The sequence below is a fragment of the Triticum urartu genome, chromosome 7A, assembly GCF_056163025.1.
Source record: "Triticum urartu cultivar PI428250 chromosome 7A, HENAU_Tu73, whole genome shotgun sequence".
NCBI classification, from domain to species: domain Eukaryota; kingdom Viridiplantae; phylum Streptophyta; class Magnoliopsida; order Poales; family Poaceae; genus Triticum; species Triticum urartu.
Window position 1 is genome coordinate 642,020,495 of NC_141879.1, and position 17,718 is coordinate 642,038,212.

Genomic DNA, 17,718 nt, shown 5'->3' on the forward strand with positions numbered 1-17,718 from the left:
CTAGCAAGTTGACGCGTACACAATCAGGAGATGATTGTACATGGAGACGATGACAGCAGGGACCCGCCAAGGTCATGGCAGTATGCAAGCAAGTGCCTTCTTATTTCAAGCCAATAAAAAAATGGCTCCTCCTAGTGGATTTCTGACATCTGGGTCCCATGCCATTGTCAACATAGTCAATAAACGAGAGAATTGCACAACGAGCGGCTGACACCAGGGACCCAGCAGCTCGCCCAGTTATTTTTGTTTTGGGTTAATTTGATAAATGCCACTCCAAATCTGGTGTATCCGAGAAATGCCACTACAATTTCCAAACTTTGAAAAATGCCATTTCATGCCATTTCTAGTGGCATTTTTCGAAGTCTGGAGTGGCATTTTTCAAAGTTTGCAAAAACTGCGGTGGCATTTTTCAAAGTTTGGAAATTGCAGTGACATTTTTATGAATCACCATAATTGGAGTGGCATTTATCTAATTTGTTTTTGAGACGGAAGCAGGGTGTCAACTGGGTTGTGCGGGACACTCTGGCCTGTCTAGACATCCTTTTCTTTTATGTTTACCACAGACCAGCCTAGTAGTTTTTTTCTTTCTGAAAATGGCTAGCCCAGTTTTTTTGTGATTTGTCAAGTAAGTTGCCATATCAGGCCTGTTGGGCTGCAAATCTTTCAAGACGAGGAGAGCTTCATTCGGCTGGCCGAGAAAATGGCCTATCAGTAGTAAGAAATGGGCTGTACATTTTTAAAACACATCAAACCGGCAATTAGTTTCAAATATCTTTTTTTCATTTCGAGATTTTAAATTGCATTGATTTTTATGCATGGACAATTTATTGGATTTTATATTGATATACATTTATTTTTAAAATCAGTTTGAATGTGACTCGAAATTTTGGGATTAAAAATAGTTCAGACCGCACCGACATATGCAAAATTTCGTATAATTTTTTAACCGTGGCCGCAATATGGGCTGTAATGCTAACAAAAAGAATATGGGCTCCAATAAACCCGTAAGAATTAGCAAATGGGCTGTAAATTATTTGAAACAATGGCAGATGGGCTGTATGCTGTTTTCCACAGATTTGAGGCTTTCCACAGATGGCCTGTATACTGTTGGATGTCCATCCAACGGCCGTCGTGCTTCTTCAATCTCTGCTCTTCCTGCTCCAGCCACTCAAACAAGCGCCGGCGGGACTGCCTGCTCCCTCCTCCCCGCGGCCGGCTGTGCTGCCGCGTAGGCCTCACCGCCCCACCGTACTCCCATCGCTGGCCTAGCCATCCCTCTACTCACCCACACCTGTTGTTATTCTCCGGCGATGGCAGACGAACCAGTAAACCCTCGTACAGTCGTACTCCCCTCCACGTAGGAAACAAAAACAACTGCCGAGTCTTCCCTGCCTCCGTCTCGTTCCCTTCCTAGGCCTCGCCGTTGTCCACCGCCCTGGTGCTCTCGGCGTGGCGTGATCAACGTGGTTAACGACCGACATGCATCTGAAGTGGACTGTACGTGGAGAGGCTGACAGCTGGGTCCATGGTCGCACGTAAGGAAATGCCTCCTTATTACGCGCAAAATAATGATTCCTCCACCTGACATCTGGGACCCACCGAAAGGGCCTCTGTATTTCGCAAAAAAAATGTTATCGCCGTTGACAGCTCGGACCCACCAGCTATATCTTCGCACGCAAGGAAGTGCCTCCTTATTACGCACAAAAACATGAATACTCCCCCTGCTAGCTGGGACCTAGTATAGTGGGCCTACTAAGTTGACGGGGACGAAGGGCATTGTCAACTTAGTCAATATGCACGATTCTAGCTCGGCTGACCGTACGATGTCCATCCAACGGCCGTAGTGCTTCTTCAACCTCTGGACTTCTTGCTCCAGCCGCCCAAAGCAGCGTCGGTAATGTCGCCTGCTCCTGCCTCCCGTGGCCGGCTGTGCTGCCGCGGAGGTCTCACCGCCCCCATACTACTCCCATCGCTGGCCAGGCCATCCCTCCACTCCAATCACCCACACCCCCTGTTATTCTGCGGCGACGGCAGCGCGCCGAACCAGTGAACCTTGTACTCCTCTCCGCGTGGGCATCCACTGTCGCGTCTTCCCCGGCTCCGCGTCGTCCCCTTCCTAGGCCTCGCCCTCGCCCACCGCCGTGGTTCTCTCGGCGCGGCGTGGTCAATGTGGTCAACGACCGAATTCCATCGAAAGAATACTGTACGTGGAGAGGCTGACAGCTGGGTCCACGGCAGGCGCAAGGAAGTGCCTCCTTATTATGCGGAAAATAATTATTCCTCCACCTGACAGCAGGGACCCACCGGACGCCCACCAGTATTTCGCGAAAAAAAAACGTTTGCCCCTGACTGCTGGGACCCACCCAATGGGCCACCGTATTTCGCGAAAAAAACGTTCCCCCTGCTGTCAGCTCGGACCCACCGGAAGTGCCTCCTTATTACGCACAAAAAAAATGAATACCCCCTGCTAGCTAGGACCCACCTTGGTGGGAGGCTGACTTGTGGGCCTACTAAGTTGACGGGGACGGAGGGCTTTGTCAACTTAGTCAATATAAACGATTCTAGCTCCAGTGACCGTACGATGTCCATCCAATGGTCGTAGTTCTTCAACCTCTGGTCTTCTTGCTCCAGCCGCCCAAAGCAGCGCCGGTCGTGCCGCATGCTCCTACCTCCCGTGGCCGGATGTGCTGTCACGGAGGCCTCACCGCCCCCTACTATTCCCAACGCTGGCAAGGCCCTGCGGCGACGGCAGCCTCACACCGCAGCCGAACCAGTGAACCCTCGTACTCCTCTCCGCGCGGGCTTCCACTGCCGCGTCTTCCCTGGCTCTGCGTCGTCCCCTTCCTAGGCCTCGCCGTCGTCCACCGCCCTGGTGCTCTCGGCGCGGCGTGGTCAACGTGGTCAAGGAACGACTTCCATCGGACGTGGACTGTACGTGGAGAGGCTGACAGCTGGGTCCACGGCCGTAGCAAGGAAGTGCCTCCTTATTACGCGGAAAATAATGATTCCTCCACCTGACAGCTGGGACCCACAAGACGGGCCACTGTATTTTGCGAAAAAAATGTTTCCCCCTGACTGCTGGGACCCACCAGCTACATCTTCGCATGCAAGGAAGTGCGTCCGAGCAAAATAAACGATTCACCCCCCTGACTGCTGGGACCCACCAGCTACATCTTCGCCTGGTCGAAGCGTACGTAGCGTTGTCATTCTGGTCGCGAACGTGTACGTACATATATACTGGTGGATGTAGAGGAACATACGTGTCGTAGTAGAGGCGCGCACGTAGCATGTACACGTACGTACAGCGGCCAGGGTGCAAGAAAGAAAATACGGCCACGTATGTGTACATACGGGCGGGGTCTCGAACGCCTACTCGCGCATATGTACGGCGAGGGATCGTGTACATGGCTGGGTCAGAACAGAGAAACAGCGTCGTCATCGTGTTCATGGGGAGGCAACAGAATGCGTCGTGTTCATGGGGAGGCAACGGAATGTGTCGTGTTCATCGGGAGGCAACGGAATGCGTCGTGTTCATCGGGAGGCAACGAAATGCGTCGTGTTCATCGGGAGGCAACGGAACGCGTGGGAGCCAACCGGCTGGGTCGGAACAGAATGTGTGGTCGTGTTCATCGGGAGGGCTTGGACGGAACAGGCGATGGAAACGAGGCCTAGCGTACCGCAAAACGAAGGAAACGGACCTCCTACGGTCGAAACGGGGGTCCTGTTGATCGGGAGGGGTGTGGCGTACCACAAAACGGAGGAAACAGACCTCCTACGGTCGAAACGGGGGTCCTGTTGATCGGGAGGGGTGTGGCATACCGCAAAATGGACGAAACGGACCTCTTACGGTCGAAACGGGGGTCCTGTTCACCGGGAGGGGTGCGGCGTACCGCAAAACGGGACTCCACGGGATACTATTAATCTCCACCGTCGACCTCCTCCAGCCTCCACGGGCTCCTGTTCATCCAGCCTCCACCGCGCGCTACTCCACCGGCTACTGTTCAACCACCCCTCCACCGTCTACTGTTCATCCAGCCCTCCACACCACGGGTTCCTGTTCAACCACCCCTCCACCGTCTACTGTTCATCCAGCCCTCCACCACACCACGGGGTCCTGTTCATCCAGAGGCAATGCCACTGCTCACTGTTCATCCAACCACCCCCCGGCAACGCTCACTGTTCATCCAATCGATCGGCTTCAGTTAGCAGCAGTAGCGAAGGAATCACTCGACGGGTTTAGTTAACAGCCATCGATCGATCGCTCGGGTTCAGTAACGCGTAGCCTGCAGTGCAATCGCTCAGGTTCAGTTAGAGCCCAATGCCTCGCTCGGGTTCAGTTAGAGCCAACGCCTCGCACACACGCGCGTACGCGTATGAGAGAAACGCGCATCGCTCGGCCCTCGACCTCCCACCGTAACCGGGAACTTCCCGAAATTTTCCTCCCCCTCGCTTCTACCACGGTTTTTTCCGTTATGGACGGCCCAAAGAATGTCATGCAGTTGCGTCTCCGGCCCGCCCAGGACAAAAAGCCCATTTTCTGTCATGATTTTTTGTCATAGAAGTAGGAGCCCACCACATCTATGATGATACCGGGTTTTGTCACAATTATTGTCATAGAAGTGTCATATGTATGACAGAAAAAAATTCGTTCGGCCCAAAATGTCACGGATGTGTCTCTTTTTTGTAGTGGAGTTTCTTCATGCGCTTTACACCAATATGACCTAAACGGCAGTGCCATAAATAAGTTGCACTATCATTATTAACATTGCATCTTTTGGCTTCAATATTATGAATATGTGTATCACTACGATCGAGATTCAATAAACCATTTATATTGAGTGTATGACCATAGAAGGTTTTATTCGTGTAAATAGAACAACAATTATTCTTTGACTTTAAATGAATAACCTTATTGCAATAAACATGATCAAATCATATTCATGCTTAATGCAAACACCAAATAACATTTATTTAGGTTCAACACTAATCCCGAAAGTATAGGTAGTGTGCGATGATGATCATATCAATCTTGTAACCAATTCCAACACACATCGTCACTTCACCCCTAACTAGTCTCTGCTCATTATGCAATTCCCGTTGCAAGTTACTAATCTTAGCAACTGAACTAGTATCAAATACTAAGGGGTTTCTATAAACACTAGTGAAGTACACATCAATAACATATATATCAAATATACCTTTGTTCACTCTGCCATCCGGCCTTCTTATCCACCAAATACTTGGGGCAATTCTGCTTCCAGTGACTAGTCCCTTTGCAGTAGAAGCACTTAGTCTCAGGCTTAGGTCTAGACTTGGGTTTCTTCACTTGAGCAGCAACTTGCTTGTCGTTCTTCTTGAAGTTCCCCTTCTTCCCTTTGCCCTTTTCTTGAAACTAGTGGTCTTGTCAACCATCAACACTTGATGCTTTTCTTAATTTCTACCTTCGTCGATTTCCGTATCACGAAGAGCTTGGGAATCGTTTCCGTTATCCCTTGCATATTATAGTTCATCACGAAGTTCTAGTAACTTGGTGATAGTGATTAGAGAATTCTGTCAATCACTATCTTATCTGGAAGATTAACTCCCACTTGATTCAAGTGATTGTAGCACTCAGACATTCTGAGCACATGCTCACTAGCTGAGCTATTCTCCTCCATTTTGTAGGCAAAGTACTTGTCAAAGGTCTCATACCTTTCAACATGGGCATGAGTTTGAAATACTAATTTCAACTCTTGGAACATCTTATATGCTCCGTGGCGTTCAAAACATTTTTGAAGTCCCGGTTCTAAGCCTTAAAGCATGGTTCAATAAACTATCAAGTAGTCATCATACCAAGCTTTTCCAAACGTTCATAAAGTCTGCATCTTCTCCTGCAATCGGTCTGTCACCTAGCGGTGCATCAAGGACATAATTCTTCTGTGTAGTAATGAGGATAATCCTCAGATCACGGATCCAATCCGCATCATTGCTACTAACATCTTTCAACTTAGTTTTTCTCTAGGAACATATCAAAATAAACCGGGAGCTACATCGCGAGCTATTGATCTACAACATAGTTATGCAAATACTATCAGGACTAAGTTCATGATAAATTAAAGTTCAATTAATCATATTACTTAAGAACTCCCACTTAGATAGACATCCCTCTAGTCATCTAAATGATCACGTGATCCAAATCAACTAAACCATGTCCGATCATCACGTGAGATGGAGTAGTTTTCAATGGTGAACATCATTATGTTGATCATATCTACTATATGATTCACGCTCGACCTTTCGGTCTCCAGTGTTCCGAGGCCATATCTGCATATGCTAGGCTCGTCAAGTTTAACCCGAGTATTCTGCGTGTGCAAAACTGGCTTGCACCCGTTGTATAAGAACGTTGAGCTTATCACACCCGATCATCACGTGGTGTCTCGGCACGACGAACTTTGGCAACGGTGCATACTCAGGGAGAACACTTGTACCTTGAAATTTATAGTAAGGGATCATCTTATAAAGCTACCGCCAAACTAAGCAAAATAAGATGTATAAAAGATAAACATCACATGCAATCAAAAATATGTGACATGATATGGCCATCATCATCTTGTGCCTTTGATCTCTCCAAAGTAGTGTCATGATCTCCATTGTTACCGGCATGACACCATGATCTCCATCATCTTGATCTTTTATCAATGTGTCGTCACATGGTCGTCTCGCCAACTATTGCTCTTGCAACTATTGCTATCGCATAGCGATAAATTAAAGCAATTGTTTGGCGCTTGCATCTTATGCAATAAAGAGACAACCATAAGGCTTCTGCCAGTTGTCAATAACTTCAACAAAACATGATCATCTCATACAACAACTTATATCTCATCACGTCTTGACCATATCACATCACAACATGCCCTGCAAAAATAAGTTAGACGTCCTCTACTTTGTTGTTGCAAGTTTTACGTGGTTGCTACGGGTTGAGCAAGAACTGTTCTTACCTACGCATCAAAACCACAATGATATTTCGTCAAGTTAGTGCCGTTTTAACCTTGAACAAGGACCAGACGTAGTCACACTCGGTTCAACTAAAGTTGGAGAAACTAACACCCGCCAGCCACATGTGTGCAAAGCATGTCGGTAGAACCAGTCTCGCGTAAGCGTACGCGTAATGTCGGTCCGGGCCGCTTCATCCAACAATACCGCCGAACCAAAGTATGACATGTTGGTAAGCAGTATGACTTGTATCGCCCACAACTCACTTGTGTTCTACTCGTGCATATAACATCTACGCATAAACCTGGCTCGGATGCCAGTGTAGGGGAACACAGTAATTTCAAAAATTTCCTATGCACACGCAAGATCATGGTGATGCATAGCAACGAGAGGGGAGAGTATCGTCTACGTACCCTCGTAGACCATAAGAGGAAGCGTTATGAGAACGCGGTTAATGTAGTCGTACATCTTCACGATCCGACCGATCCAAGTACCAAACGCACGGCACCTCCGAGTTCAGCACACGTTCAGCTCGGTGACGTCCCACGAACTCCGATCCAGCAGAGCTTCGAGGGAGAGTTCCGTCAGCACAACGGCGTGATGATGATGATGATACCGGCGCAGGGCTTCGCCTAAGCATTGCTACGATATGACCGAGGTGGATTATGGTGGAGGGGGGCACCGCACACGGCTAAAAGATCAACTGATCAACTTGTGTGTCTATGGGGTGCCCCATGGCCACGTATATAAAGGAGTGGAGGAGGGGGAGAGGCCAGCCCTCCTAGGCGCGCCCCAAGGGGAGTCCTACTCCTATCGGGAGTAGGATCCCCCCTTCCATGTAGTAGGAGTAGGAGAGAAGGAAAGGGAAAAGAGAAGAGAAGGAAGGAGGGGGCGCCGCCCCTCCCCCTAGTCCAATTTGGACTAAGCCTTGGGGGGGCGCAGCCTCCCCTCTCTCTTTCCCCTAAAACCCAATAAGGCCCATATACTCCCCGGTGAATTCCCGTAACTCTCCGGTACTCCGAAAAATACCCGAATCACTTGGAACCTTTCTGATGTCCGAATATAGTCGTCCAATATATCGATCTTTACATCTCGACCATTTCGAGACTCCTTGTCATGTCCCCGATCTCATCCGGGACTTCAAACTACCTTCGGTACATCAAAACACATAAACTCATACTACCGATCATCATCGAACATTAAGCGTGCGGACCCTACGGGTTTGAGAACTATGTAGACATGACCGAGACACGTCTCCGGTCAATAACCAATAGCGGAACCTGGATGCTCATATTGGCTCCTACATATTCTACGAAGATCTTTTATCGGTCAAACCGCATAACAACATACGTTATTCCCTTTGTCATCGGTATGTTACTTGCCCGAGATTCGATCGTCGGTATCTCAATACCTAGTTCAATCTCGTTACCAGCAAGTCTCTTTACTTGTTCCGTAATTCATCATCCCGCAACTAACTCATTAGTCACATTGCTTGCAAGGTTTATAGTGATGTGCATTACCGAGAGGGTCCAGAGATACCTCTCCGACAATCGGAGTGACAAATCCTAATCTCGATCTATCCCAACTCAACAAGTACCATCGGAGACACCTGTAGAGCACCTTTATAATCACCCAGTTATGTTGTGACGTTTGGTAGGACACAATGTGTTCCTCCGGTATTCGGGAGTTGCATAATCTCATAGTCATAGGAACATGTATAAGTCATGAAGAAAGCAATAGCAACAAACTAAACGATCATCGTGCTAAGCTAACGGAATGTGTCAAGTCAATCACATCATTCTCTAATGATGTGATCCCGTTAATCAAATGACAACTCATGTCTATGGCTAGGAAACTTAACCATCTTTGATTCAACGAGCTAGTCAAGTAGAGGCATACTACTGACACTCTGTTTGTCTATGTATTCACACATGTACTAAGTTTCCAGTTAATACAATTCTAGCATGAATAATAAACATTTATCATGATATAAGAAAATAAATAATAACTTTATTATTGCCTCCAGGGCATATTTCCTTCACCACTCTCTCACCCCAATGTGGATGAGATGCCCTTCCAACATTCCATTTCACCCACATCATAAAAGGAAATAAGTGGCATGAGAAATGAAGATCAGGTGGGAAAGATTGTGTCAGACGACACGTGTCACTGCTTGTTCGAGTTGAAGAAGGGGCCACAACAGTAGTTTATGCTTAATTATGTTTAATTCTGCACTATGTTGTCAATGTTTACGTATTTTAAGTATTATGTTGATGATGTTGGAGTTTATATGATGTTTCCGTAAGTATGTTTAATTAAGTTTAAGTAGGTTGGTATAGAGATTCTATGTCGAGGCTTCATCAACTACGTCCATATGGATAAACTGAAGATGAACTGAAGGAGGATTGCAGCCCAAAAGACAAACTCAAAGAAGAAGCGTTGCCATCCACCCGAGTGTTGCACTTGTGAGGGTTAAAAAAAATCCTAAACTAAACTACTAGCCGGAGCGAAGGCACCGGGATTCCCCTCCCTGCCACCGGCTGCCGGAGCGGCATACAGAGAGGAGACGAATCCACGGGCTCATCGATGAAGCTTAGAGGTGAGCATTTGCCCTAGCCGCCGAGGCATAGATTCCTTCTGTCTCTTTGGAACGACGAGTTTGGGTTTCTTGTTGTGCACGTGACAACGAGATTTGGTGTTAGTTTCTTCGAATATATTCAAGGGTTCAACAGCCACGACCACGAATCGGGTGCTGTTCCTAGGGGCACATTCTCGAAGACTTCCCATCTGCCATCGACAAGCTCAAGACAACTCCGGTAGGGGAGCGACGACAACAACGCGTTGACGACTCGTTCTGACAATAATAGTTATCGTTCGGTGGTCTAGAGACCTCAATGTAATTTTTTGTATGTTTAACATGTTTCGTACTTCGTACCAAGCCCCAAGGGATAGGGCTCTCATACCCAGCCGATGCTAGGGTTTCTTCTGCCTCCCGTCGATGCTGACACTGGTACCTCGTCTCATGTGGCCTTAGGGCCATGGAGGCTTGGTGGATCTTGGATCTTGCTGGGAGGAGGGCTTCGTTTTGGGATGCTTTTCTGAGATACGAGGCGGGGGCGGATCTCTGAAGATGGAATAAAGTTCTCCACGCCCAGTCCTCATCTCGGTGGTGCTTCTAGCATCATCGGATGGCGTGTGGAGATTTGTCTCCGACGGATCTTGCGGGATTCTGTTAGCGTTTGTCTTTGGTGGATCCACATGGATCCGGTCGTGTGTGTTCGTGTGTCTACATGTTGAATCCTTTCAATCTGAACTCCTCTTTAATTGTGACGGTTGCTGTCCTGTCGTGTTGGTCCTATAGGGCCTTAGCACGACGAATTCCTGATTGTCTACTACAACAAGTTTTGCCCGGCTCCAGTGAGGGAGGGTCGATGACGGCGGCACGTCTTCGGCTCGTTTCTGTGCTTGTAGTCGTCGCTAGGTGGTCTACGGATTTGGATGTATTTTTTATTATTTCTGCTATTTGTTGTACTATCATGATAGATTGGAAGTTTTCATTAACAAAAGTGTTTCGTACTTCCTCCGTAAAAACCACCGTTATATTATGGGACGAAGGGAGTACTTCTGATTAATTAATTTTTATATTGGATGCGAATCCTTTCCGAGAAAAAGGTTGGTATAGAGATTTAGTTAGAGATGAAGGGGCAGAGACAGAGATGTTCTTACCTCGCGAGATCCACCAGCAGCGCACACTCGCATCGCAGTCGCAGGCTCGCAGCCAGCTTTCATGTCGCGATGGCGTCGCGGCCGCCCGTCGCTTCTCCTGCTCCGTCGAGCCTTCCTCCTCGCAGCCGTCTCTGCCGCCGCCCTCTTCCTCCTCCTCAGCCATCAGGGCCCTGACCCCCGCAAACCCTCCTCTTCGTCTCCCGACTCGGCCTTCTCGGAAGAGCTCTCCGTTGACCCGCCTCCCCACTTCGTCTTCTTGGAAGAGCTCTCCGTGGACCCGCCTCCCGCCTCGGCCTTGCCGGAAGAGCTCTCCGTTGAGCCGCCTCCCGCTTCGGCCTCCTCGGACGAGCTCCATGTCGTGCCGCCTGACGCGGCGGCTGGTTCGGAGGGAGGGCCCGGCGGGTCAACGTGCGCGACGGTGGAGGAGATGGGGGAGGAGGCCGTCGGCGCGGGGTCGACTGAGGCGGCCAGCCTCCGCGTCCGCGAGCTGATTCGGCGCCACTTCCTGCTCCACGGTGCGTAATGCCCACATTCGATTCAGTGCTTCGATCTGGGATGCCCTTGCACTGTGTTGGTTGATTTGGTTCATTCTCTTACTGTAGCTTGTAGTGTCCAATCCCGTCTCCCATGGAGCTGGTATGAATCTCACAGATGAAAACAGAGCATTACTCTACCCTGAATGTAGCTCCCGTTTCGTTGTCGAAGCAAACCTATTCTAAAATGTACTTGTCGTCGCGTTGTTTTCATCTGCATAAACAATAAGACTATAACTCTGTAGCCAGGCTAATCTTGAATAGAAAGACTTGCAGTTCCTAGGTTAGTTCAACCGCCCCGATGCTCACTTCTCCGGTTACCTTGTCAGGCGCTGCGAGAGTTAGGTCGCTGCCTGCAGCTGAGTTCTGCAAACAAGGCTTTGTGTTGGGGAAAGCATCTGAAGCTGGGTTTGGCAACGAGATGTACAAGATATTAACGGCAGCAGCTCTGAGTGTTATGTTAAACCGCTCCCTGGTCATCGGCCAAACCAGGCATATGCATTCACACTCAGTTACTTTTGTTATTTATCTATGATGGGTTTCCTACTTGCATCTTTAGACAAGCAAAACATAATTTAGCAATCGGTTCATCTTTAGACAACCAAAACATAATTATTGTCATTCCATGTGGTAATGTGATGCAAATGATTCCAATGTAACACAGAAATGGTGGTGATTGTCCTCTTACCCTTTGTCTTTTGTTTGCAGGGGATTATATCCATTTGGACATTACATTTCTTATACTGACCACTCGTTTACTATTGGAGAAATCAAGCATTTATGGAGGAAAAACCGATGTGCCCAAACATATGGTAGAGATCTGAATGTGAGGGTAGACGATTTTGAGAATCCCTCGGAGACAAATGTTCTTTGTAGTGACTGGAGCAGATGGAAAGATCCAATAATCTGGTTAGCACTTCTCTTGCAACTTGGTACAATCAGTTATACGTTTTTACAGCTAGTTTTCTTCGCCTCAAGACCTGATCAGATTTCGAGCTCTCAGTATGTTTTGCAAAGAACTTTTGACGCAATTCATTTAAAAGGGTATGTTAGGTAGAAAACACAAAGATGTTAACTAATCCCCTATTTCATGGACAAGCTTGTTCAAGTATGTCGCCTTACATTGCCATGTGCTTATGCACTTGCAGTCAGAGAAATTAACAGGAAAACTAAATTAGATGAGGTTTTATATGTTGCGAATTTACACATTTATGTTTACTTCTAGAGACACATAAGGCCTTAAGGGTTCTTTCACAAGAATGGAGTGGAGAAAATACACGGGTAGTGGGGATATTGAGACAAGTTAACTTAGAACCCTGATACATAAGCTACTAAGCATTTCATTTCCTGGTTGGTAGGAAGTTCCTACAATGTTGAATTCAGAATTTCTGCTTAATTAATAGATGAGGCAATCTTTGCCTCCGTTTCGAAAAAAAAGCAAGTTCTGAATTGTCTTTTTTTTTTGTCTGCTGTGTACAGTCAGTAACTTAAATTTAGAAGCAAGTTCTGTATTGTCATTTTTTCTTTAGATCCTTGTCTCGTATATTGTAGTGAGATGCCTTTGCAGTCACTTATGGACATATGAAACTGTCAGCGTTAGTGCTATTTGCTTTTGTGATTCCATTTACCGTTTCGTATGTAATGGCACACTTTTACAGTACAATGTTGTGTATATAGAAATCCATGCAAATAGGTGTGATGTGTTGTGAACTTCTGACTGCTATCCCTTTTCTGATCTTTTCCCCCCCATTTTGGGTACATAAACAGTACTTTTCCAGCACAAGAAGGATTTGAGCTGACATGAAAGTATAAGCACCATGATATTACTTGTTTCTTTGCATTATCCTTTTGGAAAATATTTGGAGATTGTTAGGAATAGGATGCATCTGTATTTGGAGATTTGACCAAAGTTTAATGGAATATCTAGGGGACTGTACTCCTTACGCATGGAACCATTTGGTGACGTGAGTTTAACGTTTGTTTAGTCTCCATCTGTATTAGAATACATGATGTCTCCCCTGCAGCGACCTAGCAGTTTTGTCTGGACACAACCCAATTGGCGAGCTCTGATCTAATTACCTTGTCTTTGATTGAGTACCTTTTTTATATATTTTTTGTACATTTCTTCCATGGTCATCTGTAAATTATTTTCACTAATGGCTGTTGTTTCCCTTCCTCGTTCTTAAGTATCTGCTCATCACTGAAGTATCTCATTTTTCAATTTGTATTTTCTTGTATTGTTTGCTTAGATGAATTTTGTTTCTGTTGATTATTAATGTTCTTGAGAAAGCTATATGTAAAGAACAAAGCGTACTGACAGGTGTTACTTCTTCATGGCGTCAGGTTTGATGGCACAACAGATGCAGTTGGAATCCAGTTCTTTCTAAAGAATGTTCACCCTGAAATGAAAACTGCTGCTTCAACAATTTTTGGATCCTTAGGCATGCTACATGCCAGGCCTAATACATTCGGGGAACTTATGCGAGTGATCATATCTCCCTCCCAGGTAGTCCAGAAAGCAGTTCAGTGGGCATCGAAGGGTTTCAGTCCAGATATTGTTCTGCACATGCGAATGATGGCCAATAGGTATGACCCACTGTATGTGGTTTAAATGGAAGAAACCTGTCATAATTGTTCAACATTAACTATAAAGTTATATTAACATTATGTTCACGTGAAGAAATTCAGTTCATCAGTAGCATTGAAATATGCTTCTTCTTTCCTGAATATTGTGTATCGAAACTTAAGTCATCCCTTTTTTCTGGCTATTTCTTCCTGATGTATAAGTTAGTTTTAGTCCTCTCCAATATGGTGAGAAATGCTGCAAACTATGCCATCTCATGCTCAGCATTTGCAAAAAAGAGGATAGATAGTTTGAAATTATTTCAGAAGTTGGACATTAAAGATTTCTGAATACCCAAGAAGATTGACAAATTAATGCGGATGGTAATGGTGTTCAAAGTCTTTGCACCTCATGCAGATTATCTTTCTTTGCGACACTTTCAGCTTTAGAATGTCAGCAACCTACATCATGCAGATTATCTTTATTTGCAACTCCTCGTCATATCATTTCAGAAGCTGAAGATAACTAATTTTCTGACTAGGCCAGTACGAGCAAGAACTGCTGCAGTTGGTTGTATTCAGAAAGCTATACAGATTTCTGGTTTGAAGGGTACACCTCGGGTGGCATTGATCTCCGACACACCATCATTTGTTAAGGAGATGAAGCAAGAGATCAGTGAGTTTGCAGAGGTTAGTTGCTTTTGGTTGAATATTGTTAGATGGACTTTGTACTTCTGTTGAGCATTGTGGATCATGGTTAGAATCCATGTAATTCATAGTTACTGATTTGGAATTTCCTAGAAAACGGGATGACTATTCTATACGTTCTGGGCAGGTAACTTATTTTGATTACAAATCGTTTGCCAAGAGTTTTGACCTAGAGATGAATGGAAAGGACAAGGTATGTTACACTCTTACCTGAAAGATCTTTGCTGCATTTTCTGCATCATCCGATAGGCGATACGCCGAAAGCCTGAAACCTTTAGTGTTTCCATGGGTATTAGGTTTATATCATGGACCGTATACTCTAGCTCAGACATATCTTTCATAGATGTACCACGTTGATTTTTACAAAATCTCATTTCGCTCATTCTGTTGTGTATAGCCCTTGGACTTCCGGTCACGAGACTGGGGATCAGCTCCAAGGTGGGCGGCCTTCGTCGATTTCTTCCTGGCCTCAAGCGCCAGGCACACGGTCATCACCGGAGCGCATCGACGCGTGGGAACGACCTACGCGCAGCTCATCGCAGCGCTGGCCGCAGCAAACAGACATGGTATGTTACGTCACAACGGCCCGACCATCCCTCAAAACATTTCTACACTCCATCAAGTCTCAGAGTCACCAAAACTGATATATTTTCGCGATTCTGGTGTGCGTTTCAGGTCACGAGCCCTCGGGCGCGAACTTCACGTTCCTGAGCAGCATCCACAGCAACCTGCTGGTGGACGGGCTGTCGACGCAGGCCGGCTGGGGCCACGCCTGGAGCAGGTACGCGGGGCCCCTGAGCTGCCCGCGCCAGGCGCACCAGTGCGCGCCGACCCCGCTCCTCCCGCACGCGTGGTGGGACGGCCGGTGGCGGAGCCCCACCGGCAGGGATGTCAGGAGGCTGCTGGGCTACGGCGTCTCGTTGTCGGACACGGGGGAGGTGGACGAGGAGCGGCTCGCGTCGCACTGTCGGTCGAGGGAAGATCATGTCAAGAGGTTCCATCTTCTCCCGCCGTACAAGAGTTGAGCAATGGTGCGGGATGGAGGTGGGTGAGGCAGGCGCCTCGTGGCAGGCTTTTAGAGAGAACCGCTGACACAACTCCGTTTGAGTTGCTCGCTTACGCCAAGGAGCTAATGTACTGGTATAGTAGGCCAGAACGGTCAGGGATTTTGATGCTAAATTTGTGGTGCACATCTGATGGTTACAGTTTTGGTAGGCTGGTGTATCTGTCGTGCTGGTGGTATACCAAAAAGGGTGGTCATGTAAGGGGTTACTGGGGAAAAACGGTGAGGCTTTGTTCCAATCCATTTGGAGCATCCCATATCTGTCTGCTCCAACCATTTTCCACCCTCCAGATCACTCTCTTCCTCACAGTTCAAGAACTAAAAACCATACTAATCTCTTGATTCGGACGCAAAAAATCTTGCTACTGAACTACAAGGGATTTTTACAGCCGTACATGAGCACAAGCCGACCTAGCTCAGTGGTAGAGCGCGTGGCTTTTAACCACGTGGCCGTGGGTTCGATCCCCACGGTCGGCGATCCTGTCGTAGCATACATTTTTTCCCCATCAGATAAAGGCCTCTTTTTTTTTTACCACTAAAGGCCTCTTTTTTTTTTGCGAAATACTAAAGGCCTCTTTCATTAAGCTAATGCTTTTCTTTTTCTTTGAAATGTGAAGGATTGGTTCCTTCTACCTCTGTTCCTAAATATTTGTCTTTTTAGAGATTTAATAAGTGACTACATACGGAGCAAAATGAATGAATCTACACTCTAAAAAATGTCTATATGCATCTGTACGTGCTAGTCCATTTGAAATCTCTAAAAAGACAAATATTTAGAAACGGAGGGAGTACAAAACAAAGGCTTCAAACAAAAAAAACAATGCAAATTCTATCCCATAGAATTTCTAAAATATCCTATTCCATTCGTTCCTAAATATAAGTCTTCTTAGATATTCCAATATAGACTACTCTATAATATGTTTATATACATCCTTATACGTAGTTCCCCGCAAAACAAAGCATTATTACCTATGAAAATCACAGGAAGTGAGATGACATATATGATAGAATTTTTTTTCATTGAGTCTAAGGTAATACTTTTTTTTCTCTGAAATGTGAAGGATTGGTTCCTACAAAACAAAGGCTTCAAAGGAAAAAAATCACTGCAAATTCTATCCCATGGAATTTCTAAAAATCCTATTCCCTTCATTCCTAAATATATGTCTTTTCTTAGATATTCCAATATAGACTACTCTATAATATGTTTATATACAACCTTATACGTAGTTCCCCGCAAAACAAAGCATTATTACCACTAAAATCATTATTGCCTATAAAAATCATAGGAAGTGAGATGACATATAGGATAGAATTTTTTTCATTGAGTCTAAGGTAATACTTTTTTTCGATTGAAATGTGAAGGATTGGTTCGTACAAAACAAAAGCTTCAAAGGAAAAAAATCACTGCAAGTTCTATCCCATAGAATTTCTAAAAAATCATATTCCCTTCGTTTCTAAATATAAGTCTTCTTAGATATTCCAATATAGACTACACTCTATAATATGTTTATATACACCTTATACATAGTTCCCCGCAAAACAAAGCATTATTACCTATAAAAATCATAGGAAGAGGTGGCATATAGGATAGCAATTTTTTCATTGAGTCTAAGCCAATATTTTTTTTCTTTAAAATGTGAAGGATTGGTTCCTATCGTCCGTTACACGCACTTAACAACAGCATGCGTAAGGATTGTTTTCTAACAACAACACACAATCTCTAAAAAGCCTTATATTTAAAAACCGAGGGAGTATAAATAAAGAAAGCCTAAGATATTCTTAGATATTCCAATATAGACTACACTCTATAATATGTTTATATACACCTTATACATAGTTCCCCGCAAAACAAAGCATTATTACCTATAAAAATCATAGGAAGAGGTGGCATATAGGATAGCAATTTTTTCATTGAGTCTAAGCCAATATTTTTTTTCTTTAAAATGTGAAGGATTGGTTCCTATCGTCCGTTACACGCACTTAACAACAGCATGCGTAAGGATTGTTTTCTAACAACAACACACAATCTCTAAAAAGCCTTATATTTAAAAACCGAGGGAGTATAAATAAAGAAAGCCTAAGAAAAATACACCATGCGTTTTGTCATCCTGGAAATCTTCGTTACACGCACTTAACAACAACACAATAAGGAAT

At 45.5% G+C, this 17,718-nt stretch overlaps 1 protein-coding gene and 1 non-coding gene across 2 annotated transcripts; both read left to right on the forward strand.

Annotated features, from left to right (window-relative positions):
• Positions 1 to 10,682: 10,682 nt before the first annotated feature.
• On the forward strand, positions 10,683 to 15,854 carry LOC125522764 (uncharacterized). The gene is made up of 8 exons (XM_048687798.2): positions 10,683 to 11,213; positions 11,561 to 11,723; positions 11,940 to 12,140; positions 13,575 to 13,817; positions 14,336 to 14,483; positions 14,629 to 14,694; positions 14,899 to 15,067; positions 15,177 to 15,854. Exons 1-8 carry the CDS (start codon positions 10,760 to 10,762, stop codon positions 15,524 to 15,526), a joined length of 1,794 nt encoding a protein of 597 aa, XP_048543755.1. The 5' UTR covers positions 10,683 to 10,759; the 3' UTR covers positions 15,527 to 15,854.
• Positions 15,855 to 15,969: 115 nt separating this feature from the next.
• On the forward strand, positions 15,970 to 16,041 carry TRNAK-UUU (transfer RNA lysine (anticodon UUU)). Its single transcript has one exon. It is a non-coding gene; the product is annotated as a tRNA-Lys (tRNA).
• The last annotated feature ends 1,677 nt before the right edge of the window (positions 16,042 to 17,718 follow it).

What these genes read in the sequence shown, in the direction of transcription:
- LOC125522764 (XM_048687798.2), top strand. Translation starts at nt 10,760, where the DNA reads ATGTCGCGATGGCGTCGCGGCCGCCCGTCGCTTCTCCTGCTCCGTCGA. An exon ending in GCGCCACTTCCTGCTCCACG is followed by an intron (nt 11,214 to 11,560) that starts GTGCGTAATGCC and finishes TTACCTTGTCAG; the next exon opens with GCGCTGCGAGAGTTAGGTCG. An exon ending in CTGGTCATCGGCCAAACCAG is followed by an intron (nt 11,724 to 11,939) that starts GCATATGCATTC and finishes TTTTGTTTGCAG; the next exon opens with GGGATTATATCCATTTGGAC.